This window comes from Carcharodon carcharias (genome assembly GCF_017639515.1).
Source record: "Carcharodon carcharias isolate sCarCar2 chromosome 27 unlocalized genomic scaffold, sCarCar2.pri SUPER_27_unloc_13, whole genome shotgun sequence".
Lineage (NCBI taxonomy): Eukaryota > Metazoa > Chordata > Chondrichthyes > Lamniformes > Lamnidae > Carcharodon > Carcharodon carcharias.
This window is the reverse complement of record NW_024470628.1, coordinates 295,321-323,090: the sequence shown is the minus strand read 5'-3', so window position 1 is coordinate 323,090 and position 27,770 is coordinate 295,321. Positions and strand designations below refer to the sequence as shown.

Here is a 27,770-nt window from a genome sequence, read left to right as displayed (position 1 = left end):
TTTGGGGCAGCGCAAGCCCGCGGTTCCACGGGATCGCACTGTGCCCTCGAACGGTGGGCGGCGGGAAGGTGGGGAGGGGAGTGGGGTGGGGGGGATGCAAATAACAAAAAAAGGTGGGGGGGGGAGGGTCAACAGAGCAGCGCTTCCCGGTCGTCGTGGGCGACCTCCCCGGGGGAGGGGTCACCGAGGGGCAGCAGGAGGACATCGCCGGCTGAGACCTCGGCCTGGCGGCCGGACCTCGCCCACGAGGGGTCCGGGTCGGGGGAGGGGCCCTCCGCTGAGGGGGCGGTGGGGCGAGGGGCGCCGTCCAGGAGAGGGAACTTGCGAGGGAGCGGGAGGGCCTGGGAGGAGGAGGAGGAGGATGGGGCATGGCGGGAGGAGGAGGAGGAGGAGGAGGAGGGGGAGGGGGTGGCGGGGGTTGGGGCAGACCCCGCGGGACCCTGGCCCACAGCCGGCTCGGCCGGGCGAGGCCCCCGGGCGGAGGAGGGTCTCAGGAGGGAGCAGAGGCGAATCCGGCGGATGCGGCGGAACAAGCGGCGCATGAAGCGGCTCCGGCGCCGGCTGCGGCGGGAAGGCCGGTGAGGGGGTTCCTGACGGAGCAGCTGGAGGATCGAGCGGATGTTCCCGATGACCGAGGTCTGGAGGGAGGGAGGAGAGAGAAAGAGAGAAGGACAACGTTACTCAAGGTATCCCCCACACCCGGCGCACCGACCGACAACGCGACCGGCGACGAGGGACTTACATCGTTGGGGTTCTCAGTGGGAAAGTCTTCGACGGGCGGAATGGCTCCCTGAGCGATTAGCTCCCCGTAGGAGGGGGGAGCCCGACGCTGGGCAGCCTCGAGGTGGGCCAGAGGGGTCAGCAACCTGCACGGACAGGAGACAGCACGGGGTTAGATACAGAGTAAAGCTCCCTCTACACCATCCCCATCAAACACTCCCAGGACAGGTACAGCACGGGGATAGATACGGAGTAAATCTCCATCTACACTGTCCTCATCAAACACTCCCAGGACAGGTACAGCACGGGTTTAGATCTGGAGTTGACCCTCCAAGAGTTGACCCTCCAAGAGTTGACCCTCCAAGAGTTGACCATCCCAGAGTTGACCATCCCGGAGTTGATGCTCCTGGAGTTGACCCTCCAAGAGTTGGCCCTCCCAGGGTTGACCTCCAAGAGTTGACCTCCCGGAGTTGACGCTCCAAGAGTTGACCTCCAAGAGTTGACCTCCAAGACCTGACCCTCCAAGACATGACCCTCCAAAACCTGACCCTCCCGGACTTGACCCTCCCGGAGTTGACCCTCCCGGAGTCGACCCTCCCGGTGTCGACCCTCCCGGTGTCGACCCTCCCGGAGTTGACCCTCCCGGAGTTGACCCTCCCAGAGTTGACCATCCAAGAGGTGACCCTCCAAGAGATGACGCTCCCGGAGTTGACCCTCCCGGAGTTGACCTCCCAGAGTTGACCCTCTCAGAGTTGACCCACAAAGAGTTGACCATCCAGAGTTGACGTTCCAAGAGTTGACCCTCTCAGAGTTGACCCACCAAGAATTGACCCTCCTGGAGTTGACCCTCCCGGAGTTGAACCTCCCGGAGTTGACCCTCCCGGAGTTGACCCACAAAGAGTTGACCCTCCCAGAGTTGACCCTCCCAGAGTTGACCCTCTCAGAGTTGACCCACAAAGAGTTGACCATCCCAGAGTTGACGTTCCAAGAGTTGACCCTCTCAGAGTTGACCCACCAAGAATTGACCCTCCTGGAGTTGACCCTCCCGGAGTTGAACCTCCCGGAGTTGACCCTCCCGGAGTTGAACCTCCCGGAGCTGACCCTCCCGGAGTTGACCCGCCCGGAGTTGACCCGCCCGGAGTTGACCGTCCCGGAGTTGACCCTCCCAGAGTTGACCCGCCAAGAGTTGACCCTCCCCGAGTCGGCCCTCCCTCGCTCCCTCCTCACCTGTAGTGTCCGGTCCGGAGCGAGTAGAGTTTGCAGGTGCAGCCGAGGGCCACCACCAGGAGGAGGCCGCAGACCAGGCTGCCCACCGCGGCTGCGGTGGCCACCTTGCGGGGCAGGGGGCGCCGCCGGGCGCAGTCCCTCTCGTCGCTGGCGTCGGCGCAGTCCGGCTGCCCGTCGCAGACCCAGGCCTCGAAGATGCAGCGCCCATCGGCGCAGCGGAAGGTGCCCCTGCGGCACCTCCGGCAGCCCCGCTCGTCCGCCCCGCCCGGGCAGTAGGTCTGGTAGTTGCAGCGGTCGGCGGCGCCGTAGCAGGCTCCCCCACCCCCACCCCCGCCCCCGCAGGGGTAGCGCCCGGCGGGGCAGCCCCCGCACCCCTCCTCGTCGGCCCCCTCCTCGCAGTCCCAGCGCCCATCGCACCGCTGGCCAGGCTCGAAGCAGGCCGGAGCGCCCCCATCGCGGCACGGGAGCTCCCCGGGAAGGCAGTAGCCCCTCACCTGGTAGGTGGCGTTGAACCCGCCAGTGCCCCACCCGCCCCCCGAGATGTACCCCACCCAAGCCGACCCCGAGGCGACCAGCAGACGGGACGCCCCCCGGCCGCTCAAGCTGCCTAGCAACCGGCCCCCGCCCAACTCCTCCCCCACCCCGCCCCCCTCCCGCACCTCCAGCAGGTCCCCCGGCCCCAGCGCCAGGCCCCGGAAGGTTAGCAGCAACGGCCGGGGGTCCCCCGGATCCAGGTTCCAGCGGCACCGGCAAGGAGGGCGCCAGGCCCCGGCGGGCAGCCGGGAATCGGGCGAGGAGAAGGAGCCGAAGAAGCCCCCCAGGCGCTGGGTCCCCCGGCAGGGGTGGGGGAGGGGGAGGGGGTGGGGGTGGGGGTGGGGGGGCCTGGCGGCCGGACCTCGCCCACGAGGGGTCCGGGTCGGGGGAGGGGCCCTCCGCTGAGGGGGCGGTGGGGCGAGGGGCGCCGTCCAGGAGAGGGAACTTGCGAGGGAGCGGGAGGGCCTGGGAGGAGGAGGAGGAGGATGGGGCATGGCGGGAGGAGGAGGAGGAGGAGGAGGAGGGGGAGGGGGGTGGCGGGGGTTGGGGCAGACCCCGCGGGACCCTGGCCCACAGCCGGCTCGGCCGGGCGAGGCCCCCGGGCGGAGGAGGGTCTCAGGAGGGAGCAGAGGCGAATCCGGCGGATGCGGCGGAACAAGCGGCGCATGAAGCGGCTCCGGCGCCGGCTGCGGCGGGAAGGCCGGTGAGGGGGTTCCTGACGGAGCAGCTGGAGGATCGAGCGGATGTTCCCGATGACCGAGGTCTGGAGGGAGGGAGGAGAGAGAAAGAGAGAAGGACAACGTTACTCAAGGTATCCCCCACACCCGGCGCACCGACCGACAACGCGACCGGCGACGAGGGACTTACATCGTTGGGGTTCTCAGTGGGAAAGTCTTCGACGGGCGGAATGGCTCCCTGAGCGATTAGCTCCCCGTAGGAGGGGGGAGCCCGACGCTGGGCAGCCTCGAGGTGGGCCAGAGGGGTCAGCAACCTGCACGGACAGGAGACAGCACGGGGTTAGATACAGAGTAAAGCTCCCTCTACACCATCCCCATCAAACACTCCCAGGACAGGTACAGCACGGGGATAGATACGGAGTAAATCTCCATCTACACTGTCCTCATCAAACACTCCCAGGACAGGTACAGCACGGGTTTAGATCTGGAGTTGACCCTCCAAGAGTTGACCCTCCAAGAGTTGACCCTCCAAGAGTTGACCATCCCAGAGTTGACCATCCCGGAGTTGATGCTCCTGGAGTTGACCCTCCAAGAGTTGGCCCTCCCAGGGTTGACCTCCAAGAGTTGACCTCCCGGAGTTGACGCTCCAAGAGTTGACCTCCAAGAGTTGACCTCCAAGACCTGACCCTCCAAGACATGACCCTCCAAAACCTGACCCTCCCGGACTTGACCCTCCCGGAGTTGACCCTCCCGGAGTCGACCCTCCCGGTGTCGACCCTCCCGGTGTCGACCCTCCCGGAGTTGACCCTCCCGGAGTTGACCCTCCCAGAGTTGACCATCCAAGAGGTGACCCTCCAAGAGATGACGCTCCCGGAGTTGACCCTCCCGGAGTTGACCTCCCAGAGTTGACCCTCTCAGAGTTGACCCACAAAGAGTTGACCATCCCAGAGTTGACGTTCCAAGAGTTGACCCTCTCAGAGTTGACCCACCAAGAATTGACCCTCCTGGAGTTGACCCTCCCGGAGTTGAACCTCCCGGAGTTGACCCTCCCGGAGTTGACCCACAAAGAGTTGACCCTCCCAGAGTTGACCCTCCCAGAGTTGACCCTCTCAGAGTTGACCCACAAAGAGTTGACCATCCCAGAGTTGACGTTCCAAGAGTTGACCCTCTCAGAGTTGACCCACCAAGAATTGACCCTCCTGGAGTTGACCCTCCCGGAGTTGAACCTCCCGGAGTTGACCCTCCCGGAGTTGAACCTCCCGGAGCTGACCCTCCCGGAGTTGACCCGCCCGGAGTTGACCCGCCCGGAGTTGACCGTCCCGGAGTTGACCCTCCCAGAGTTGACCCGCCAAGAGTTGACCCTCCCCGAGTCGGCCCTCCCTCGCTCCCTCCTCACCTGTAGTGTCCGGTCCGGAGCGAGTAGAGTTTGCAGGTGCAGCCGAGGGCCACCACCAGGAGGAGGCCGCAGACCAGGCTGCCCACCGCGGCTGCGGTGGCCACCTTGCGGGGCAGGGGGCGCCGCCGGGCGCAGTCCCTCTCGTCGCTGGCGTCGGCGCAGTCCGGCTGCCCGTCGCAGACCCAGGCCTCGAAGATGCAGCGCCCATCGGCGCAGCGGAAGGTGCCCCTGCGGCACCTCCGGCAGCCCCGCTCGTCCGCCCCGCCCGGGCAGTAGGTCTGGTAGTTGCAGCGGTCGGCGGCGCCGTAGCAGGCTCCCCCACCCCCACCCCCGCCCCCGCAGGGGTAGCGCCCGGCGGGGCAGCCCCCGCACCCCTCCTCGTCGGCCCCCTCCTCGCAGTCCCAGCGCCCATCGCACCGCTGGCCAGGCTCGAAGCAGGCCGGAGCGCCCCCATCGCGGCACGGGAGCTCCCCGGGAAGGCAGTAGCCCCTCACCTGGTAGGTGGCGTTGAACCCGCCAGTGCCCCACCCGCCCCCCGAGATGTACCCCACCCAAGCCGACCCCGAGGCGACCAGCAGACGGGACGCCCCCCGGCCGCTCAAGCTGCCTAGCAACCGGCCCCCGCCCAACTCCTCCCCCACCCCGCCCCCCTCCCGCACCTCCAGCAGGTCCCCCGGCCCCAGCGCCAGGCCCCGGAAGGTTAGCAGCAACGGCCGGGGGTCCCCCGGATCCAGGTTCCAGCGGCACCGGCAAGGAGGGCGCCAGGCCCCGGCGGGCAGCCGGGAATCGGGCGAGGAGAAGGAGCCGAAGAAGCCCCCCAGGCGCTGGGTCCCCGGCAGGGGTGGGGGAGGGGGAGGGGGGGGGGGTGGGGGTGGGGGTGGGGTTGGGGGAGGGGGAGGAGCTGGGGGAGGGGGGTAGAGGGGCCGCAGGGCAGAGAGGAGGGGACGCAGTCGCCGTCCCCGCAGAGGGTCCAGCCGGTCTGGCACTCGGAACCTGCGGAGAGAGGGAGGGAGGGAGGGAGAAAGAGGGAGGGAGGGAGAGAGAGAGGGAGAGAGAGAGAGAGGGAGGGAGAGAGAGGGAGAGAGAGAGAGAGAGGGAGGGAGAGAGATGGAGAGAGAGAGAGAGAGGGAGGGAGAGAGAGGGAGAGAGAGAGAGGGAAAGAGAGACGGAGAGAGAGAGGGAGGGAGGGAGGGAGAGAGGGAGAGAGAGAGAGGGAGGGTGAGGTAGAGGGAGAGAGAGGGAGGGTGAGGGAGAGAGAGGGAGGGAGAAGGAGGGAGAGAGATGGAGAGGGAGGGAGAGAGGGAGGAAGAGGGAGAGAGGGGGAGAGAGAGAGAGGGAAAGAGAGACGGAGAGAGAGAGGGAGGGAGGGAGGGAGAGAGGGAGAGAGAGAGAGGGAGGGAGGGAGAGGGAGGGTGAGGTAGAGGGAGAGAGAGGGAGGGAGAAGGAGGGAGAGAGATGGAGAGGGAGGAAGAGGGAGAGAGGGGGAGAGAGAGAGGGAGAGAGAGGGAGGAAGTGTAGAGAGGGAGAGAGAGAGGGAGGAAGAGGGAGAGAGGGGGAGAGAGAGAGGGAGAGAGAGAGAGAGAGAGAGAGAGAGAGAGAGAGAGAGATGGAGAGGGAGTGGGAGAGAGGGAGGAAGAGGGAGAGGGAGGGAGAGAGAGAGAGGGAGCGGATAAGGAGGGAGAGAGAGAGGGAGAGAGAGAGAGGGAGAGGGGGAGAGAGAGGAAGAGGGAGGGAGAGAGAGGGAGGGAGAGAGAGGGGGAGAGAGAGAGGGAGAGAGAGAGAGGGAGAGGGAGGGAGAGAGAGGGAGGGTGAGGTAGAGGGAGGGAGAGAGAGGGAGGGTGAGGTAGAGGGAGGGAGAGGGAGGGAGAGAGGGAGCGGGAGAGAGACGGAGAGAGGGAGATGGAGACAAAAGGAGACAAAGAGAGAGAGTGAGATGCAACAACATTGACAATCCCAGCAATGATACCGACACTTGATATTCCCACTGTAACTTGTGTTTATACAGCGCCTGTAACCTCCCAAAGCCTTTCACAGGTGTGTGATCAAGGAAAAGGTGACACTCAGCCACATGCAGAGATATCGGGGGCAGGCGAGTGAACGCTCAGTCCAAGAGGGAGGTTTAACGGGGCGTCTTAAAGGAGGAGAGAGTCAGCGAGGGAGAGGTACGAGCAGAGAGGTTCAGGGTGGGATTCCCAGAGCCTGAGGGACCCCCCCAGGCAGCTGAAGGCCCAGCCACCAATGCCGGAGCGATGGGAATCGGGGGAGGCTCGAGAGACCGGAATCGGAGGAGATATCGGAGGGTCGTAGGGGGCTGGAGGAGGTTACAGAGATAGGGAGGGTTGTAGGGAGTCGGTGTGAGTTAGGACATGGGGGGTCCGCAGAGTATTGGACGAGGTGAAGTTCGCAGAGGGTGGGTCGGGGGAGAGCAGACCGGACTGCGTTGGAACAGTCGTGCCTGGAGGTCACGAGGGTGTGGATGAAGGCTTCAGCAGTGGATCAGCTGCGACAGGGGACCGGCCGGGCGATGGTACCGAGGTGGAAACAGGCGGCCTTCGAGGTGGAGAGAATACGAGGTGGGAAGCTCACCTCGAGGTCAAACGTGACGCCAAGCGTGTGCGGAGAGACTGGTTTATTCTCAGATTGTTGCCGGGGAGAGGGACGGCGCTGTTAACCTGTGAGCGGAGTTTGGAGTGGGCGCCGAAAACGGCGGCTTCAGCCTCCCCGATATTCAATCGGAGGGAATCTCCCCTCCTCCGGGAATGAATGTCAGAAAAGCGCTTTGACGATTTGGAGAGTGGAGGAGTCCAGAGAGGCGGGTGGGAGGAGGTGGTGAGGCCGAGCTGGGCGTCGTCGGAGTAAAGGGGAGTTTGGAGTGGGGAACTGTTCCCGAAATCCAATCGGAGGGAATCTCCGCTCCTCCGGGACCGAACGTCGGATAAGCGGTCTGACGATTTGGAGAGTGGAGGAGTCCAGAGAGGCGGGTGGGAGGAGGTGGTGAGGCCGAGCTGGGCGTCGTCGGAGTAAACGGAGTTTGAAGTGGGGCCGAGGGTCGATCCTTGCGGGGGGGGGGGTGGTGAGGAGGTTGGAGTGGGGTCGGGGGACGCCAGAGGGAATGGTGAGGGAGCAGGAAGGGGGAAGGTCAAAGGCTCCCGAAGGGTGAAAGGTCGGGGGCGATCCTATCAGAGAGAAGGGCACTGGCGGACTCTCAACGACCCTTAACCTTTGGCCCTGCAGAGAGAGAGGGAGAGAGAGCCCACTTGCCTTGTCCCACTCCCCCCACCCCCCCTCCAATCTCCCCCTCCCCCGCCCCCACCCCCCCCTCCTCCTCCCCACCACGACCCCTCACCTTTGACGAAGGTCAGCTCGAACATGGAACGCAGGCCGTGCCCGGCCTGGAGGTGGACATGGACGCTCCCGCCCGAGAAGGTCAAGGGTCGCGGGCGGGAGAGGCTGCAGAGCTGGCTGGGAGGTCGGCCGGGCGTCCAGAGGGTCAGGTGCCCCAAGTGGCAGGCCAGGTCAAAGGTCACGAATCTGAGGCGAGGCGGGGTGGTGGGGTCGGGGGAGAGGGCATCGGGGAGAAGAAAGCATTAGTACCGCTAGAAGCGACATCTCCCACCCCACCCCCCCCATCCCCAGCACCACCGCCGCCCCCCCCCCCCCACCCTCCCCCCCCACCCCACCACCCTTACCCCTCCCCACCACCCTTACCCCTCCCACCAATATCCCCCTCCAAAAGCCCCCTCGGCCCATCGAGTCTGCGCCGGTCAAACAAGTACCTGACTATTCTAATCCCCTTTTTCCAGCACTAGGCCCATAGCCTTGACGGCCATGGGCATCATCGCAAGTGTACATCCAAGTACGTCTTCAATGTTATGAGGGTTTCTGCCTCTATCACCCTTTCAGGCAGCGAGATCCAGGTTCCCGCCACTCTCTGGGTGAAAAAATTCTTCCTCACATCCCCTCCTAAACCTCCTGCCCCTTACCTTAAATCTATGCCCCCTGGTTATTGATCCCTCCACCAAGGGGGAAACGTTCCTTCCTATCTACCCTATCTATGCCCCTCATCATTTTATACACCTCAATCATGTCCCCCCCCCCCTCAATCTGCTCTGCTCCAGGGGGAAATAACCCCAGTCTATCCAATCTCTCCTCATAACTAAAACCCTCCAGCCCAGGCAACATCCTGGTGAATCTCCTCTGCACTCTCTCTAGTGCAATCTCCGTCAGGTAAGCAGTCTGACAATTTGGAGAGTGGAGGAGTCCAGAGAGGCGGGTGGGGGGTGGGGGGGGGGAGGAGGTGGTGAGACCGAGCCGGGTGTCGTCGGAGTTTGGAGTGGGAACTGCAAATTTGAAATAGAGGTTTAGTGTGTGTGGATGTGTCCTAATTTAATTGGATTAAAGCCCAGCTAGTCTGGGTGCTTTGATAGGTACGAGTTTCGATATGGAAGAGAGATAGATTTGCGATTTTGAATAGAGGATTCAAGAAGTGGGGGTGAAAACTAATGCCTATCTAGCAGAGACCAAGCAATATGTTTACATCACTAATACAGTTGGTACAGTGAGTGGGGTAGCTTTTGTTAAAAAGGCGAAGTTCAAAGAGGCTGGTGGGACAATGAGAATTCGAATCCAGTCGGAGGTGGTAGGTATAACTTCAGTAGTTTTTGGGTGTGCAGAACAGAGGTAACGTGAGCTCAAACGGTAGTTGCAAACCTCCAACTGGCTCCACAGGAACCAAAGTGAAAAGAGCCTCATTTTAGTTTCGTGCTTTGCCTGGTGTTTGGTTAAGTCCACGGGTTGCTGTTGCCTTAATGGAGATTAGTTTGGGGGTTTGTTAAAAATGATGATGGTAATTATTTGTAGCCAGGTGGATATATATTGTAACCCGTGTAAATTAATAAAAGGTTTCACTTCGCTTAATGTAAAACCTCTGATTCCTGAATTTAAAGTCGCATCTCAAAACACAACACTTAAAAAATTATTGGTTATGACAGTTGTTTCAAATTTCCCTCTGGAGATTTTTTCTTAGCAATGACTGCGTGGGCCAGAACACCCGCCCTTTCAGGCAGCGCCTTCCAGGTCACTACTACTCATAGCGCCTCTCCCCCACGACCACCCCGCACCACCCCCCCCCATCCCCCCACCCCCGACAAAAAAAACCATTCTCCTCACCAACACCCACCCGCCCGCCCTGGTCTGGTGAATTTCACTGAACGATGCAAAACTAAGTGGGAATATGAGCGGCCAGGAGGGTGTTAAGAGGGTTCGAGGCGATTTGGACAGGTTGAGTGAGTGGGCAAATAAAGGGCCGGTGCAGTGTAATGTGGATAAATGGCGATAGATTGGGAAACGTGAATGTACAGAGGGATCTGGGCGTCCTAGTACACCAGTCGCTGAAAGCAAGCATGCAAGTGCAGCAGGCGGTGTAGAAGGTAAATGGGGTGTGACGCGGACTGAGGAGAATCGGCCATAGAAACTTAGAAACTAGGAGCAGGAGGAGGCCATTCAGCCCCTCGACCCTGCTCCGCCATTCATTGTGATCATGGCTGATCCTCTGTCTCAACTCTGTACTCCCGCTCTCTCTTTCTCAAGGATGTCCTACTGCAGCTGTACAGGGCCTTGGTGAGACCACACCTGGAGTATGGTGTGCAATTTTGGTCTCTTTACCTCAGAGAGGATATACTAGAGGGAGAGCAGCGAAGGTTCACTAGGTTAATACAAGAGATGGCAGGATTGTCATATGGGGAGAGATTGGTTCGACTAGGTCTGTACTCACTGGAGTTTAGAAGGATGAGATGGTGGGGGGGATGCGGTCTCACTGAAAGATATAAAATTCTGACAGGGATGGACAGACCAGATGCAAGAAGGAAGTTCCCGATGGTGGGGAGGGTCTAGAACAAGGGGTCAACAGTCTGAGGATATGAGGGTAGACCATTCAGGACTGAGATGAGGAGAAATGTCTTCACTCGGAGGGTGGTGAACCGGTGAAATTCGCTGCAGAGGCCAATTCACTGAATATATTTAAGGAAATAGGGAGCTTTCTGGACTCTAAATGCATCAAGGGGTCTGGGGGGGGGGGGTGGGGGCGGAGAGAGAGAGAGCGGGAGTACAGAGTTGAGATAGAGGGTCAGCCATGATCACAATGAATGGCGGAGCAGGGTCGAGGGGCTGAATGGCCTCCTCCTGCTCCTAGTTTCTAAGTTTCTATGGCCGATTCTCCTCAATCCGCGTCACAGAATCCCACAGAGTGCAGAAGAGGCCCTTCGGCCCATCGAGTCTGCTCCCGACACCGTGAGAAACCCCTGACCTACCTCCCTAACCCCATTGACCAGCACTCGGCCCCCACAGCCTCGAACGTTATGAGGTGCCGAGCGCTCATCCAGGTACTTTTTAAAGGTTGTGAGGGTAACCCACCCTCCACCACCCTCCCAGGCAGCGCATTCCACACCCTCACCACCCTCTGGGTAAGAAAGTTTCTCTTCACATCCCCCCCTAAACCTCCTGCCCCCCTCACCTTGAACTTATGCCCCCCTCGTGACTGACCCTTCAACTAAAGGGAACAGCTGCTCCCTACCCACCCTGTCCAAGCCCCTCATAATCTTGTACCCCTCGATCAGGTCGCCCCTCAGTCTTCTCTGCTCCAACCAAAACAACCCAAGTCTATCCAAACCTCTCTTCATCACTTAAATGTTTCATCCCCAGGCAACATCCTGGTGAATCTCCTCTGCACCCCCTCCAGTGCAATCACATCCTTCCTATACTGTGGCGACCAGAACTGCACACAGTACTCCAGCTGTAGCCTCACCAAGGGTCTATACAACTCCAACATCACCTCCCTACTTTTGTAATCTATGCCTCGATTGATAAAGGCAAGTGTCCCCTGTGCCTTTTTCACCAGCCCACTAACATGCCCCTCCGCCTTCAGAGATCTATGGACACACACGCCAAGGTCCCTTTGTTCCCCAGAACTTCCTAGTGCCATGTCGTTCATTGAATACTTCCTTGTCCGATTCCTCCTTCTCTACTCCGAGGAGAACGATCCCGGCTTCTCCCAGACTCTCCACGTGAACTGAAAGTCCCCCCACAAACCCCCCCGCCCCCCCACCCACCCCAGGCACCATTCCGGTCAATCTCCTCAAAGACCCTCGGACTCCAGCTAGCACCCTGGGGGGGTAGGGGAGGGGGTTGCTGGGAACCCAGAGTCCCCCCTCGCTCACCTGATGGTCACTGTCTCACGCGAGGATGCCACAATGATCCAGGTGCAGTTCAACTCCTTGAGCCAGTTCTGGGGAACCGGACTCCGGAAGGTTCCCTGGGACTCGGTGTGTCTCTCCGCAATCCCACGACAGGCACCTGGGAGACAGAGGGAGAGAGAGAGGGAGAGAAAGAGAGAGAGAGAGAAAGGGAGGGAGACAGAGAGGGAGGGAGAGAGACAGAGAGGGATAGAGAGAGAGGGAGGAAGAGAGAGAGAGACAGAGAGAGAGGGAGAGAGACAGAGAGGGAGAGAGAGAGAGAGGGAGGTAGACAGAGAGAGAGAGAGACAGAGAGGGAGGGAGAGAGAGAGAGAGAGAGACAGAGGGAGGGAGAGAGAGAGGGAGAAAGAGAGAGAGAGAGAGGGAGGAAGAGAGAGAGAGAGGTAGGAAGAGAGAGAGAGACAGAGAGAGGGAGATCGACAGAGAGGGAGAGAGAGAGAGAGAGGGAGGTAGACAGAGAGAGAGAGACAGAGAGGGAGAGAGAGAGAGAGAGAGACAGAAGGAGGGAGAGAGAGAGGGAGGAAGAGAGAGAGAGAGGGAGGAAGAGAGAGAGAGAGGGAGAGAGAGGGAAACAGAGAGAGAGACAGAGAGACACAGATGGACAGAGAGAGAGAGACAGAGAGACACAGAGAGAGAGAGACAGACAGAGAGGGAGAGCGACAGAGAGAGACACAGAAAGACAGAGAGACAAGAGGGACAGAAAGAGAGAGACAGGGAGAGAGAGGGAGACAAAGAGAGAGAGAGACAGAGAGAGACACAGAGAGAGAGACAGAGAGAGAGAAAGAGAGACACATAGAGGTAGAGAGATACAGAGAGAGAGAGGGAGACGCGGACAGGGGGAGGGAGAAAGAGAGGGACAGAGAGAGAGACAGACAGAGAGACAGAGAGAGAGAGAGACAGACAGAGAGAGAGAGAGTGACACAGAGAAAGAGAGGGAGAGAGAGAGACACAGAGAAGGAGAGAGATACAGAAAGAGAGGGAGACGCAGACAGGGGGAGGGAGACAAAGAGAGAGAGGCAGAGAGACACAGAGAGGGAGAGAGACACACAGAGAGAGAGAGACAGACAGAGACAGACAGAGAGAGACAGAGAGAGACAGAGAGAAATGAGAGAGACAGAGAGACAGAGAGACAGAGAGAGATAGGGAGACATGGACAGGGGGAGGGAGACACACAGAGAGAGAGAAGTACAGAAAGAGAGAGACAAAGAGAGGGATGGAAAGAGAGAGAAACAGAGAGAGGGAGATAGATGGTGAGACAGAGAGACAGAGAAAAAGAGAGACACAGGCAGATGGGAAGGAAAGAGGAAGGGAGACAGACAGAGAGAGATAGAGCGAGACAGAGGGACAGAGGGAGAGAGAGAGAGTGTGAGAGAATATTATTAAAAGAGACAAAAGACAATTTGTGACTGGGACAAAATGAAAAATTCTAGGAATCGAAAGAGAGAGTGGGTGGAGCACTCACCATAGGAGTCCAGAGGTCCCAGAATCAGATTCTCAGCAGAGACACCTACAAAAACATTATGGATTTTATAGACCCCTTCAACCAACTCGATTATATTGCAGTCTGTAACTCACTCCCGGGTACCTGTTTTTCAATATATAAACCACCCTGAACCCCTCGATTAGATTCCAGTCTGTAACTCACTCCCAGGTATCTGTTACTCTATATATAAAGCACCCCGAACCCCTCGATTAGATTCCAGTCTGTAACTCACTCCCGGGTATCTGTTATTCTATATATAAACCACACCGAACCCCACGATTAGATTCCAGTCTGTAACTCACACCCGGGTATCTGTTATTCTATATATAAACCACCCCGAACCCCTCGATTAGATTCCAGTCTGTAACTCACTCCCGGGAGTCTGTTATTCTATATATAAACCACCCCCAACCCCTCGATTAGATTCCAGTCTGTAACTCACTCCCGGGTATCTGTTATTCTATATATAAACCACCCAGGACCCCTCGATTAGATTCCAGTCTGTAACTCACTCCCGGGAATCTGTTATTCTATATATAAACCACCCCGAACCCCTGGATTAGATTCCGGTCTGTAACTCACTCCCGTGTATATGTTATTCTATATATAAAATACCCTGAACCCCTCGATTAGATTCCAGTCTGTAACTCACTCCCGGGTATCTGTTATTCTATATATAAACCATCCCGAACCCATGGATTAGATTCCAGTCTGTAACTCACTCCCGGGTATCTGTTATTCTATATATAAACCACCCCGAACCCCTCGATTAGCTTCCAGTCTGTAACTCAATCGCGGGTTTCTGTTATTCTATATATAACCACCCCGAACCCCTCGATTAGATTCCAGTCTGTAACTCACTCCCGGGAATGTGTTATTCTATATATAAACCAACCCGAACCCCTCGATTAGATTGCAGTCTGTAACTCACTCCCGGGTATCTGTTATTCTATATATAAACCAACCCAAAGCCCTCGATTAGATTCCAGTCTGTAACTCACTCCCAGATATTTGTTATTCTATATATAAACCACCCTGGACCCCTCGATTAGATTCCAGTCTGTAACTCACTCCCAGGTATCTGTTATTCTATATATAAACCACCCCGAACCCCTCGATTAGATTCCAGTCTGTAACTCACTCCCGGGTATCTGTTATTCTATATTTAAACCCCCCCGAACCCCTCGATTAGATTCCAGTCTTTAACTCATTTCCGGGTATCTGTTATTCTATATGTAAACCACCCCAAAGCCCACGATAAGATTCTAGTCTGTAACTCACTACCAGGTATCTGTTATTCTAGACATAAACCACCCCGAACCCCTCGATTAGATTCCAGTCTGTAACTCACTCCCGGGTATCTGTTATTCTATATATAAACCACCCCGAACCCCTCGATTAGATTCCAGTCTGTAACTCACTCCCAGGAATGTGTTATTCTATATACAAACCACCCCGAAACCCTCGATTAGATTCCAGTCTGTGACTCATTCCCGGGTATCTGTTACTCTATATATAAACCACCCCGAACCCCTCGATTAGATTCCAGTCTGTAACCCACTCCCGGGAATCTGTTATTCTAAATATAAACCACCCCGAGCCCCTAGATTAGATTCCAGTCTGTAACTCACTCCCGGGTATCAGCTATTCTAAATATAAACCACCCCGAACCCCTAGATTAGATTCCAGTCTGTAACTCACTCCCGGGTATCTGTTATTCTATATATAAACCACCCTCTGAACCCCTCGATTAGATTCCAGTCCGTAACTCACTCCCGGGTATCTGTTATTCTATATATAAACCCTCTGAACCCCTCGATTAGATTCCAGTCTGTAACTCACTCCCAGGTATCTGTTATTCTATATATAAACCACCCCGAACCCCTCGATTAGATTCCAGTCTGTAACTTACTCCCGGGTATCTTTTATTCTATCTATCAAGCCCGCCGAACCCCTCGATTAGATTCCAGTCTGTAACTCACTCCCGGGTATCTGTTATTCTATATATAAACCACCCCGAACCCCTCGATTAGATTCCAGTCTGTAACTCACTCCCGGGTATCTGCTATTCTATATATAAACCACCCCGAACCCCTCGATTAGATTCCAGTCTGTAACTCACTCCCGGGTATCTGTTATTCTATATATAAACCACCCCGAACCCCTCGATTAGATTCCAGTCTGTAACTCACTCCCAGGTATCTGTTATTCTATATATAAACCAGCCCGAACCCCTCGATTAGATTCCAGTCTGTAACTCACTCCCGGGTATCTGTTATTCTAAATATAAACCCCCCCGAACCCCTCGATTAGATTCCAGTCTTTAACTCATTCCCGGGTATCTGTTATTCTATATATAAACCACCCCAAAGCCCACGATTAGATTCCAGTCTGTAACTCACTACCAGGTATCTGTTATTCTATACATAAACCACCCCGAACCCCTCGATTAGATTCCAGTCTGTAGCTCACTCCCGGGTATCTGTTATTCTATATATAAACCAACCCGAACCCCTCGATTAGATTCCAGTCTTTAACTCATTCCCGGGCATCTGTTATTCTATATATAAACCACCCCAAAGCCCACAATTAGATTCCAGTCTGTAACTCACTCCCGGGTATCTGTTATTCTATATACAAACCACCCCGAAACCCTCGATTAGATTCCAGCCTGTAACTCATTCCCGGGTATCTGTTACTCTATATATAAACCACCCCGAACCCCTCGATTAGATTCCAGTCTGTAACTCACTCCCGGGAATCTGTTATTCTAAATATAAACCAACCCGAACCCCTCGATTAGATTCCAGTCTGTAACTCACTCCCGGGCATTTGTTATTCTATATATAAACCACCCCGAACCCCTCGATTAGATTCCAGTCTGTAACTCACTCCCGGGTATCTGTTATTCTAAATATAAACCACCCCGCACCCCTAGATTAGATTCCAGTCTGTAACTCACTCCCGGGTATCTGTTATTCTATATATAAACATCCCACATCCATCAATTAGATTCCAGTCTGTTACTAACTCCCGGGATTCTGTTATTCTATATATAAACCATCCCGAAACCCTCGATTAGATTCCAGAGTGTAACTCACTCCCGGGTATCTGTTATTCTATATATAAACCACCCCGAACCCCTCAATTAGATTCCAGTCTGTAACTCACTCCCGGGTATCTGTTATTCTATATATAAACATCCCACATCCATCAATTAGATTCCAGTCTGTTACTAACTCCCGGGATTCTGTTATCCTATGTATAAACCATCCCGAACCCCTCGATTAGATTCCAGAGTGTAACTCACTCCCGGGTATCTGTTATTCTACATATAAACCACCCCGAACCCCCCGATTAGATTCTAGTCTGTAACTCACTCCTGGGTATCTGTTATTCTATATATAAACCACCCTCTGAACCCCTCGATTAGATTCCAGTCTGTAACTCACTCCCGGGTATCTGTTATTCTATATATAAACCACCCCGAACCCCTCGATTAGATTCCAGTCTGTAACTCACTCCCGGGTATCTGTTATTCTATATATAAACCCTCTGAACCCCTCGATTAGATTCCAGTCTGTAACTCACTCCCGGGTATCTGTTATTCTATATATAACCCACCCCGAACCCCTCGATTAGATTCCAGTCTGTAACTCACTCCCGGGTATCTTTTACTCTATCTATCAACCCCGCCGAACCCCTCGAATAGATTCCAGTCTGTAACTCACTCCCGGGTATATGTTATTCTATATATAAACATCCCACATCCATCATTTAGATTCCAGTCTGTTACTAACTCCCGGGATTGCGTTATTCTATATATAAACCATCCCGAAACCCTCGATTAGATTCCAGAGTGTAACTCACTCCCGGGTATCTGTTATTATATATATAAACCACCCCGAACCCCTCGATTAGATTCCAGTCTGTAACTCACTCCCGGGTATCTGTTATTCTATATATAAACCACCCCGAACAACTCGATTAGATTCCAGTTTGTAACTCACTCCCGGGTATCTGTTATTCTATATATAAACCACCCCAAACCCCTCGATTAGATTCCAGTCTGTAACTCACTCCCGGGTATCTGTTATTCTATCTATAAAACACCCTGAACCCCTCGATTAGATTCCAGTCTGTAACTCACTCCCGGGAATGTGTTATTCTATATATAAACCAACCCGAACCCCTCGATTAGATTGCAGTCTGTAACTCACTCCCGGGTATCTGTTATTCTAGATATAAACCACCCCGAATCCCTCGATTAGATTCCAGTCTGTAACTCACTCCCGGGTATCTGTTATTCTATATATAAACCAACCCAAAGCCCTCGATTAGATTCCAGTCTGTAACTCACTCCCAGATATCTGTTATTCTATATATAAACCACCCTGGACCCCTCGATTAGATTCCAGTCTGTAACTCACTCCCAGGTATCTGTTATTCTATATATAAACCACCCCGAACCCCTCGATTAGATTCCAGTCTGTAACTCACTCCCGGGTATCTGTTATTCTATATTTAAACCCCCCCGAACCCCTCGATTAGATTCCAGTCTTTAACTCATTTCCGGGTATCTGTTATTCTATATGTAAACCACCCCAAAGCCCACGATAAGATTCTAGTCTGTAACTCACTACCAGGTATCAGTTATTCTAGACATAAACCACCCCGAACCCCTCGATTAGATTCCAGTCTGTAACTCACTCCCGGGTATCTGTTATTCTATATATAAACCACCCCGAACCCCTCGATTAGATTCCAGTCTGTAACTCATTCCCGGGTATCTGCAATTCTATATATAGACCACCCCAAACCCCTCGATTAGATTCCAGTCTGTAACTCACTCCCGGGTATCTGTTATTCTATATACAAACCACGCCGAAACCCTCGATTAGATTCCAGTCTGTAACTCATTCCAGGGTATCTGTTACTCTATATATAAACCACCCCGAACCCCTCGATTAGATTCCAGTCTGTAACCCACTCCCGGGAATCTGTTATTCTAAATATAAACCACCCCGAGCCCCTAGATTAGATTCCAGTCTGTAACTCACTCCCGGGTATCTGCTATTCTAAATATAAACCACCCCGAACCCCTAGATTAGATTCCAGTCTGTAACTCACTCCCGGGTATCTGTTATTCTATATATAAACATCCCACATCCATCAATTAGATTCCAGTCTGTTACTAACGCCTGGGTATCTGTTATTCTATATATAAACCACCCTCTGAACCCCTCGATTAGATTCCAGTCCGTAACTCACTCCCGGGTATCTGTTATTCTATATATAAACCCTCTGAACCCCTTGATTAGATTCCAGTCTGTAACTGACTCCCAGGTATCTGTTATTCTATATATAAACCACCCCGAACCCCTCGATTAGATTCCAGTCTGTAACTTACTCCCGGGTATCTTTTATTCTATCTATCAAGCCCGCCGAACCCCTCGATTAGATTCCAGTCTGTAACTCACTCCCGGGTATCTGTTATTCTATATATAAACCACCCCGAACCCCTCGATTAGATTCCAGTCTTTAACTCATTCCCGGGTATCTGTTATTCTATATATAAACCACCCCAAAGCCCACGATTAGATTCCAGTCTGTAACTCACTACCAGGTATCTGTTATTCTATACATAAACCACCCCGAACCCCTCGATTAGATTCCAGACTGTAGCTCACTCCCGGGTATCTGTTATTCTATATATAAACCACCCCGAACCCCTCGATTAGATTCCAGTCTTTAACTCATTCCCGGGCATCTGTTATTCTATATATAAACCACCCCAAAGCCCACAATTAGATTCCAGTCTGTAACTCACTCCCGGGTATCTGTTATTCTATATACAAACCACCCCGAAACCCTCGATTAGATTCCAGTCTGTAACTCATTCCCGGGTATCTGTTACTCTATATATAAACCACCCCGAACCCCTCGATTAGATTCCAGTCTGTAACTCACTCCCGGGAATCTGTTATTCTAAATATAAACCACCCCGAACCCCTCGATTAGATTCCAGTCTGTAAATCACTCCCGGGCATTTGTTATTCTATATATAAACCACCCCGAACCCCTCGATTAGATTCCAGTCTGTAACTCACTCCCGGGTATCTGTTATTCTAAATATAAACCACCCCGAACCCCTAGATTAGATTCCAGTCTGTAACTCACTCCCGGGTATCTGTTATTCTATATATAAACCACCCTGATTCCCTCGATTAGATTCCAGTCTGTAACTCACTCCCGGGTATCTGTTATTCTATATATAAACCACCCTGATACCCTCGATTAGATTCCAGTCTGTAACTCACTCCCGGGTATCTGTTATTCTATATATAAACCACCCCGAACCCCTCGATTAGATTCCAGTCTGTAACTCACTCCCGGGCATCTGTTATTCTATATATAAACCACCCCGAACCCCTCGATTAGATTCCAGTCTGTAACTCACTCCCGGGTATCTGTTATTCTATATATAAACCACCCCGAACCCCTCGATTAGATTCCAGTCTGTAACTCACTCCCGGGTATCTGTTATTCTATATATAAACCACCCTGATCCCCTCGATTAGATTCCAGTCTGTAACTCACTCCCGGGTATCTGTTATTCTATATATAAACCACCCTGAACCCCTCGATTAGATTCCAGTCTGTAACTCACTCCCGGGTATCTGTTATTCTATATATAAACCACCCTGATCCCCTCGATTAGATTCCAGTCTGTAACTCACTCCCGGGTATCTGTTATTCTATATATAAACATCCCACATCCATCAATTAGATTCCAGTCTGTTACTAACTCCCGGGTATCTGTTATTCTATATATAAACCATCCCGAAACCCTCGATTAGATTCCAGAGTGTAACTCACTCCCGGGTATCTGTTATTCTATATATAAACCACCCCGAACCCCTCGATTAGATTCCAGTCTGTAACTCACTCCCGGGTATCTGTTATTCTATATATAAACCACCCCGAACACCTCGATTAGATTCCAGTCTGTAACTCACTCCCGGGTATCTGTTATTCTATATATAAACCACCCCGAACCCCTCGATTAGATTCCAGTCTGTAACTCACTCCCGGGTATCTGTTATTCTATATATAAACCACCCCGAACCCCTCGATTAGATTCCAGTCTGTAACTCACTCCCGGGTATCTGTTATTCTATATATAAACCACCCTGAACCCCTCGATTAGATTCCAGTCTGTAACTCACTCCCGGGTATCTGTTATTCTATATATAAACCACCCAGGACCCCTCGATTAGATTCCAGTCTGTAACTCACTCCCGGGAATCTGTTATTCTATATATAAACCACCCCCGAACCCTCGATTAGATTCCAGTCTGTAACTCACTCCCGGGATCTGTTATTCTATATATAAACCATCCCGAACCCCTCGATTAGATTCCAGTCTGTAACTCACTCCCGGGTATCTGTTATTCTATATATAAACCACCCCGAACCCCTCGATTAGATTCCAGTCTGTAACTCACTCCCGGGTATCTGTTATTCTATATATAAACCACCCCGAACCCCTCGATTAGATTCCAGTCTGTAACTCACTCCCGGGTATCTGTTATTCTATATATAAACCACCCCGAACACCTCGATTAGATTCCAGTCTGTAACTCACTCCCGGGTATCTGTTATTCTATATATAAACCACCCCGAACCCCTCGATTAGATTCCAGTCTGTAACTCACTCCCGGGTATCTGTTATTCTATATATAAAACACCCTGAACCCCTCGATTAGATTCCAGTCTGTAACTCACTCCCGGGTACCTGTTATTCTATATATAAACCACCCAGGACCCCTCGATTAGATTCCAGTCTGTAACTCACTCCCGGGAATCTGTTATTCTATATATAAACCACCCCGAACCCCTCGATTAGATTCCAGTCTGTAACTCACTCGCGGGTATCTGTTTTTCTATATATAAACCACCCCGAACCCCTCGATTAGATTCCAGTCTGTAACTCACTCCCGGGTATCTGTTATTCTATATATAAACCAACCCGAACCCCTCGATTAGATTCCAGTCTGTAACTCACTCCCAGGTATCTGTTATTCTAGATATAAACCACCCCGAACCCCTCGATTAGATTCCAGTCTGTAACTCACTCCCGGGTATCTGTTATTCTATATATAAACCAACCCGAACCCCTCGATTAGATTCCAGTCTGTAACTCACTCCCGGGTATCTGTTATTCTATATATAAACCACCCTGGACCCCTCGATTAGATTCCAGTCTGTAACTCACTCCCAGGTATCTGTTATTCTATATATAAACCACCCCGAACCCCTCGATTAGATTCCAGTCTGTAACTCACTCCCGGGTATCTGTTATTCTATATATAAACCACCCCGAACCCCTCGATTAGATTCCAGTCTGTAACTCACTCCCGGGTATCTGTTATTCTATATATAAACCACCCCGAACCCCTCGATTAGATTCCAGTCTGTAACTCACTCCCGGGTATCTGTTATTCTATATATAACGCACCCGAACCCCTCGATTAGATTCCAGTCTGTAACTCACTCCCAGGTATCTGTTGTTCTATATATAAACCACCCCGAACCCCTCGAATAGATTCCAGTCTGTAACTCACTCCCGGGTATCTGTTATTCTATATATAAACCACCCCGAACCCCTCGATTAGATTCCAGTCTGTAACTCACTCCCGGGTATCTGTTATTCTATATATAAACCACCCCGAACCCCTCGATTAGATTCCAGTCTGTAACTCACTCCCGGGTATCTGTTATTCTATATATAAACCACCCCGAACCCCTCGATTAGATTCCAGTCTGTAACTCACTCCCGGGTATCTGTTATTCTATATATAAACCACCCCGAACCCCTCGATTAGATTCCAGTCTGTAACTCACTCCCGGGTATCTGTTATTCTATATATAAACCAACCCGAACCCCTCGATTAGATTCCAGTCTGTAACTCACTCCCGGGTATCTGTTATTCTATATATAAACCACCCTGAAGCCCTCGATTAAATTCCAGTCTGTAACTCACACCCAGGTATCTGTTATTCTATATATAAACCACCCTGAACCCCTCGATTAGATTCCAGTCTGTAACTCACTCCCAGGTATCTGTTATTCTATATATAAACCAGCCCGAACCCCTCGATTAGATTCCAGTCTGTAACTCACTCCCGGGTATCTGTTATTCTAAATATAAACCCCCCCGAACCCCTCGATTAGATTCCAGTCTTTAACTCATTCCCGGGTATCTGTTATTCTATACATAAACCACCCCGAACCCCTCGATTAGATTCCAGTCTGTAACTCACTCCCGGGTATCTGTTATTCTATATATAAACCACCCTGAACCCCTCGATTAGATTCCAGTCTGTAACTCACTCCCGGGTATCTGTTATTCTATATATAAACCACCCCGAACCCCTCGATTAGATTCCAGTCTGTAACTCACTCCCGGGAATCTGTTATTCTATATATAAACCACCCCGAACCCCTCGATTAGATTCCAGTCTGTAACTCACTCCCGGGAATCTGTTATTCTATATATAAACCACCCCGAACCCCTCGATTAGATTCCAGTCTGTAACTCACTCCCGGGTATCTGTTATTCTATATATAAACCACCCAGAACCCCTCGATTAGATTCCAGTCTGTAACTCACTCCCGGGTATCTGTTATTCTATATATAAACCACCCCGAACCCCTCGATTAGATTCCAGTCTGTAACTCACTCCCGGGTATCTGTTATTCTATATATAAACCACCCCGAACCCCTCGATTAGATTCCAGTCTGTAACTCACTCCCGGGATTGTGTTATTCTATATATAAACCATCCCGAAACCCTCGATTAGATTCCAGAGTGTAACTCACTCCCGGGTATCTGTTATTCTATATATAAACCACCCCGAACCCCTGGATTAGATTCCGGTCTGTAACTCACTCCCGTGTATATGTTATTCTATATATAAAATACCCTGAACCCCTCGATTAGATTCCAGTCTGTAACTCACTCCCGGGTATCTGTTATTCTATATATAAACCATCCCGAACCCATGGATTAGATTCCAGTCTGTAAATCACTCCCGGGTATCTGTTATTCTATATATAAACCACCCCGAAACCCTCGATTAGATTCCAGTCTGTAACTCACTCGCGGGTATCTGTTATTCTATATATAAACCACCCCGAACCCCTCGATTAGATTCCAGTCTGTAACTCACTCCCGGGAATGTGTTATTCTATATATAAACAACCCGAACTCCTCGATTAGATTCCAGTCTGTAACTCACTCCCGGGTATCTGTTATTCTATATATAAACCAACCCGAAACCCTCGATTAGATTCCAGTCTGTAACTCACTCCCAGGTATCTGTTATTCTATATATAAACCACCCTGGACCCCTCGATTAGATTCCAGTCTGTAACTCACTCCCAGGTATCTGTTATTCTATATATAAACCACCCCGAACCCCTCGATTAGATTCCAGTCTGTAACTCACTCCCGGGTATCTGTTATTCTATATTTAAACCCCCCCGAACCCCTCGATTAGATTCCAGTCTGTAACTCACTCCCGGGTATCTGTTATTCTATATATAAACCACCCCGAACCCCTCGATTAGATTCCAGTCTGTAACTCACTCCCGGGTATCTGTTATTCTATATATAAACCACCCCGAACCCCTCGATTAGATTCCAGTCTGTAACTCACACCCGGGTATCTGTTATTCTATATATAAACCACCCCGAACCCCTCGATTAGATTCCAGTCTGTAACTCACTCCCGGGTATCTGTTATTCTATATATAAACCACCCCGAACCCCTCGATTAGATTCCAGTCTGTAACTCACTCCCGGGTATCTGTTATTCTATATATAAACCACCCCGAACCCCTCGATTAGATTCCAGTCTGTAACTCACTCCCGGGTATCTGTTATTCTATATATAAACCACCCCGAACCCCTCGATTAGATTCCAGTCTGTAACTCACTCCCGGGTATCTGTTATTCTATATATAAACCACCCCGAACCCCTCGATTAGATTCCAGTCTGTAACTCACTCCCGGGTATCTGTTATTCTGTATATAAACCCCCCGAACCCCTCGATTAGATTCCAGTCTGTAACTTTCTCCGGGGTATCTGTTACTCTATATATAAAACTCCCCGAACCACTTGTTAAATTCCAGTCAGTTACTCACTCACGTGTATCTGTTATTCTATATATAAACCCCCCTGAACCTCTCGATTAGATTCCAGTCTGTAACTCACTCCCGGGTATCTGTTATTCTATATATAAACCACCCCGAACCCCTCGATTAGATTCCAGTCTGTAACTCATTCCCGGGTATCTGTTATTCTATATATAAACCACCCCGAACCCCTCGATTAGATTCCAGTCTGTAACTCACTCCCGGGTATCTGTTATTCTATATATAAACCACCCGAACCCCTCGATTAGATTCCAGTCTGTAACTCACTCCCGGGTATCTGTTATTCTATATATAAACCACCCGAACCCCTCGATTAGATTCCAGTCTGTAACTCATTCCCGGGTATCTGTTATTCTATATATAAACCATCCCAAACACCTCGATTAGATTCCAGTCTGTAACTCACTCCCGGGTATCTGTTATTCTATATATAAACCACCCAAACCCCTCGATTAGATTCCAGTCTGTAACTCACTCCCGGGTATCTGTTATTCTATATATAAACCACCCCGAACCCCTCGATTAGATTCCAGTCTGTAACTCACTCCCGGGTATCTGTTATTCTATATATAAACCACCCGAACCCCTCGATTAGATTCCAGTCTGTAACTCACTCCCGGGTATCTGTTATTCTATATATAAACCACCCCGAACCCCTCGATTAGATTCCAGTCTGTAACTCACTCCCGGGTATCTGTTATTCTATATATAAACCACCCCGAACCCCTCGATTAGATTCCAGTCTGTAACTCACTCCCGGGTATCTGTTATTCTATATATAAACCACCCCGAACCCCTCGATTAGATTCCAGTCTGTAACTCACTCCCGGGTATCTGTTATTCTATATATAAACCACCCCGAACCCCTCGATTAGATTCCAGTCTGTAACTCACTCCCGGGTATCTGTTATTCTATATATAAACCACCCGAACCCCTCGATTAGATTCCAGTCTGTAACTCACTCCCGGGTATCTGTTATTCTATATATAAACCACCCCGAACCCCTCGATTAGATTCCAGTCTGTAACTCACTCCCGGGTATCTGTTATTCTATATATAAACCACCCCGAACCCCTCGATTAGATTCCAGTCTGTAACTCACTCCCGGGTATCTGTTATTCTATATATAAACCACCCGAACCCCTCGATTAGATTCCAGTCTGTAACTCACTCCCGGGTATCTGTTATTCTATATATAAACCACCCCGAACCCCTCGATTAGATTCCAGTCTGTAACTCACTCCCGGGTATCTGTTATTCTATATATAAACCACCCCGAACCCCTCGATTAGATTCCAGTCTGTAACTCACTCCCGGGTATCTGTTATTCTATATATAAACCACCCCGAACCCCTCGATTAGATTCCAGTCTGTAACTCACTCCCGGGTATCTGTTATTCTATATATAAACCACCCGAACCCCTCGATTAGATTCCAGTCTGTAACTCACTCCCGGGTATCTGTTATTCTATATATAAACCACCCCGAACCCCTCGATTAGATTCCAGTCTGTAACTCACTCCCGGGTATCTGTTATTCTATATATAAACCACCCCGAACCCCTCGATTAGATTCCAGTCTGTAACTCACTCCCGGGTATCTGTTATTCTATATATAAACCACCCCGAACCCCTCGATTAGATTCCAGTCTGTAACTCACTCCCGGGTATCTGTTATTCTATATATAAACCACCCCGAACCCCTCGATTAGATTCCAGTCTGTAACTCACTCCCGGGTATCTGTTATTCTATATATAAACCACCCCGAACCCCTCGATTAGATTCCAGTCTGTAACTCACTCCCGGGTATCTGTTATTCTACATATAAACCACCCAAACCCCTCGATTAGATTCCAGTCTGTAACTCACTCCCGGGTATCTGTTATTCTATATATAAACCACCCGAACCTCTCAATTAGATTCCAGTCTGTAACTCACTCCCGGGTATCTGTTATTCTATATATAAACCACCCCGAACCCCTCGATTAGATTCCAGTCTGTAACTCACTCCCGGGTATCTGTTATTCTATATATAAACCACCCCGAACCCCTCGATTAGATTCCAGTCTGTAACTCACTCCCGGGTATCTGTTATTCTATATATAAACCACCCCGAACCCCTCGATTAGATTCCAGTCTGTAACTCACTCCCGGGTATCTGTTATTCTATATATAAACCACCCGAACCCCTCGATTAGATTCCAGTCTGTAACTCACTCCCGGGTATCTGTTATTCTATATATAAACCACCCGAACCCCTCGATTAGATTCCAGTCTGTAACTCACTCCCGGGTATCTGTTATTCTATATATAAACCACCCCGAACCCCTCGATTAGATTCCAGTCTGTAACTCACTCCCGGGTATCTGTTATTCTATATATAAACCACCCCGAACCCCTCGATTAGATTCCAGTCTGTAACTCACTCCCGGGTATCTGTTATTCTATATATAAACCACCCCGAACCCCTCGATTAGATTCCAGTCTGTAACTCACTCCCGGGTATCTGTTATTCTATATATAAACCACCCCGAACCCCTCGATTAGATTCCAGTCTGTAACTCACTCCCGGGTATCTGTTATTCTATATATAATCCAGACCGATCCCCTCGATTAGATTCCAGTCTGTAACTCACTCCCGGGTACATGTTATTCTGTATTTAACGCACCCGAACCCCTCGATTAGTTTCCAGTCTGTAACTCACTCCCACGTATCTGTTATTCTATATATAAACCACCCGAACCCCTCGATTAGATTCCAGTCTGTAACTCACTCCCGGGTATCTGTTATTCTATATATAACGCACCCGAACCCCTCGATTAGATTCTAGTATGTAACTCACTCCCGGGTATCTGTTATTCTATATATAAACCACCCCAAACCCCTCGATTAGATTCCAGTCTGTAACTCACTCCCGGGTATCTGTTATTCTATATATAAACCACCCGAACCCCTCGATTAGATTCCAGTCTGTAACTCACTCCCGGGTATCTGTTATTCTATATATAAACCACCCCGAACCCCTCGATTAGATTCCAGTCTGTAACTCACTCCCGGGTATCTGTTATTCTATATATAAACCACCCCGAACCCCTCGATTAGATTCCAGTCTGTAACTCACTCCCGGGTATCTGTTATTCTATATATAAACCACCCGAACCCCTCGATTAGATTCCAGTCTGTAACTCACTCCCGGGTATCTGTTATTCTATATATAAACCACCCCGAACCCCTCGATTAGATTCCAGTCTGTAA

General features: G+C 51.5%; 2 protein-coding genes across 2 annotated transcripts in view; both read right to left on the bottom strand.

Annotated features, from left to right (window-relative positions):
* Positions 1-128: 128 nt before the first annotated feature.
* LOC121273814 (low-density lipoprotein receptor-related protein 10-like) lies at positions 129-2,804 on the bottom strand (the record flags this gene model as incomplete). Its single annotated transcript, XM_041180964.1, has 4 exons — positions 129-341; positions 405-638; positions 743-866; positions 1,948-2,804. Coding segments are annotated over 4 exons (1,428 nt in total), but the record flags the coding sequence as incomplete, so codon positions are not given.
* A 212-nt stretch (positions 2,805-3,016) lies between these two features.
* Positions 3,017-27,770, bottom strand: part of LOC121273813 (low-density lipoprotein receptor-related protein 10-like) — a gene marked incomplete at its 3' end in the record, with an annotated part of 54,581 nt that continues 29,827 nt past the window's right edge. The window contains exons 2-8 of the mRNA XM_041180963.1: positions 13,267-13,311; positions 11,769-11,904; positions 7,901-8,085; positions 7,227-7,609; positions 4,555-5,378; positions 3,349-3,472; positions 3,017-3,244 (exon numbers count right to left, since the gene is read on the bottom strand). Coding sequence (XP_041036897.1) covers positions 3,017-3,244; positions 3,349-3,472; positions 4,555-5,378; positions 7,227-7,609; positions 7,901-8,085; positions 11,769-11,904; positions 13,267-13,311 — 1,925 coding nt within the window. The remainder of the gene's footprint in view (positions 3,245-3,348; positions 3,473-4,554; positions 5,379-7,226; positions 7,610-7,900; positions 8,086-11,768; positions 11,905-13,266; positions 13,312-27,770) is intronic.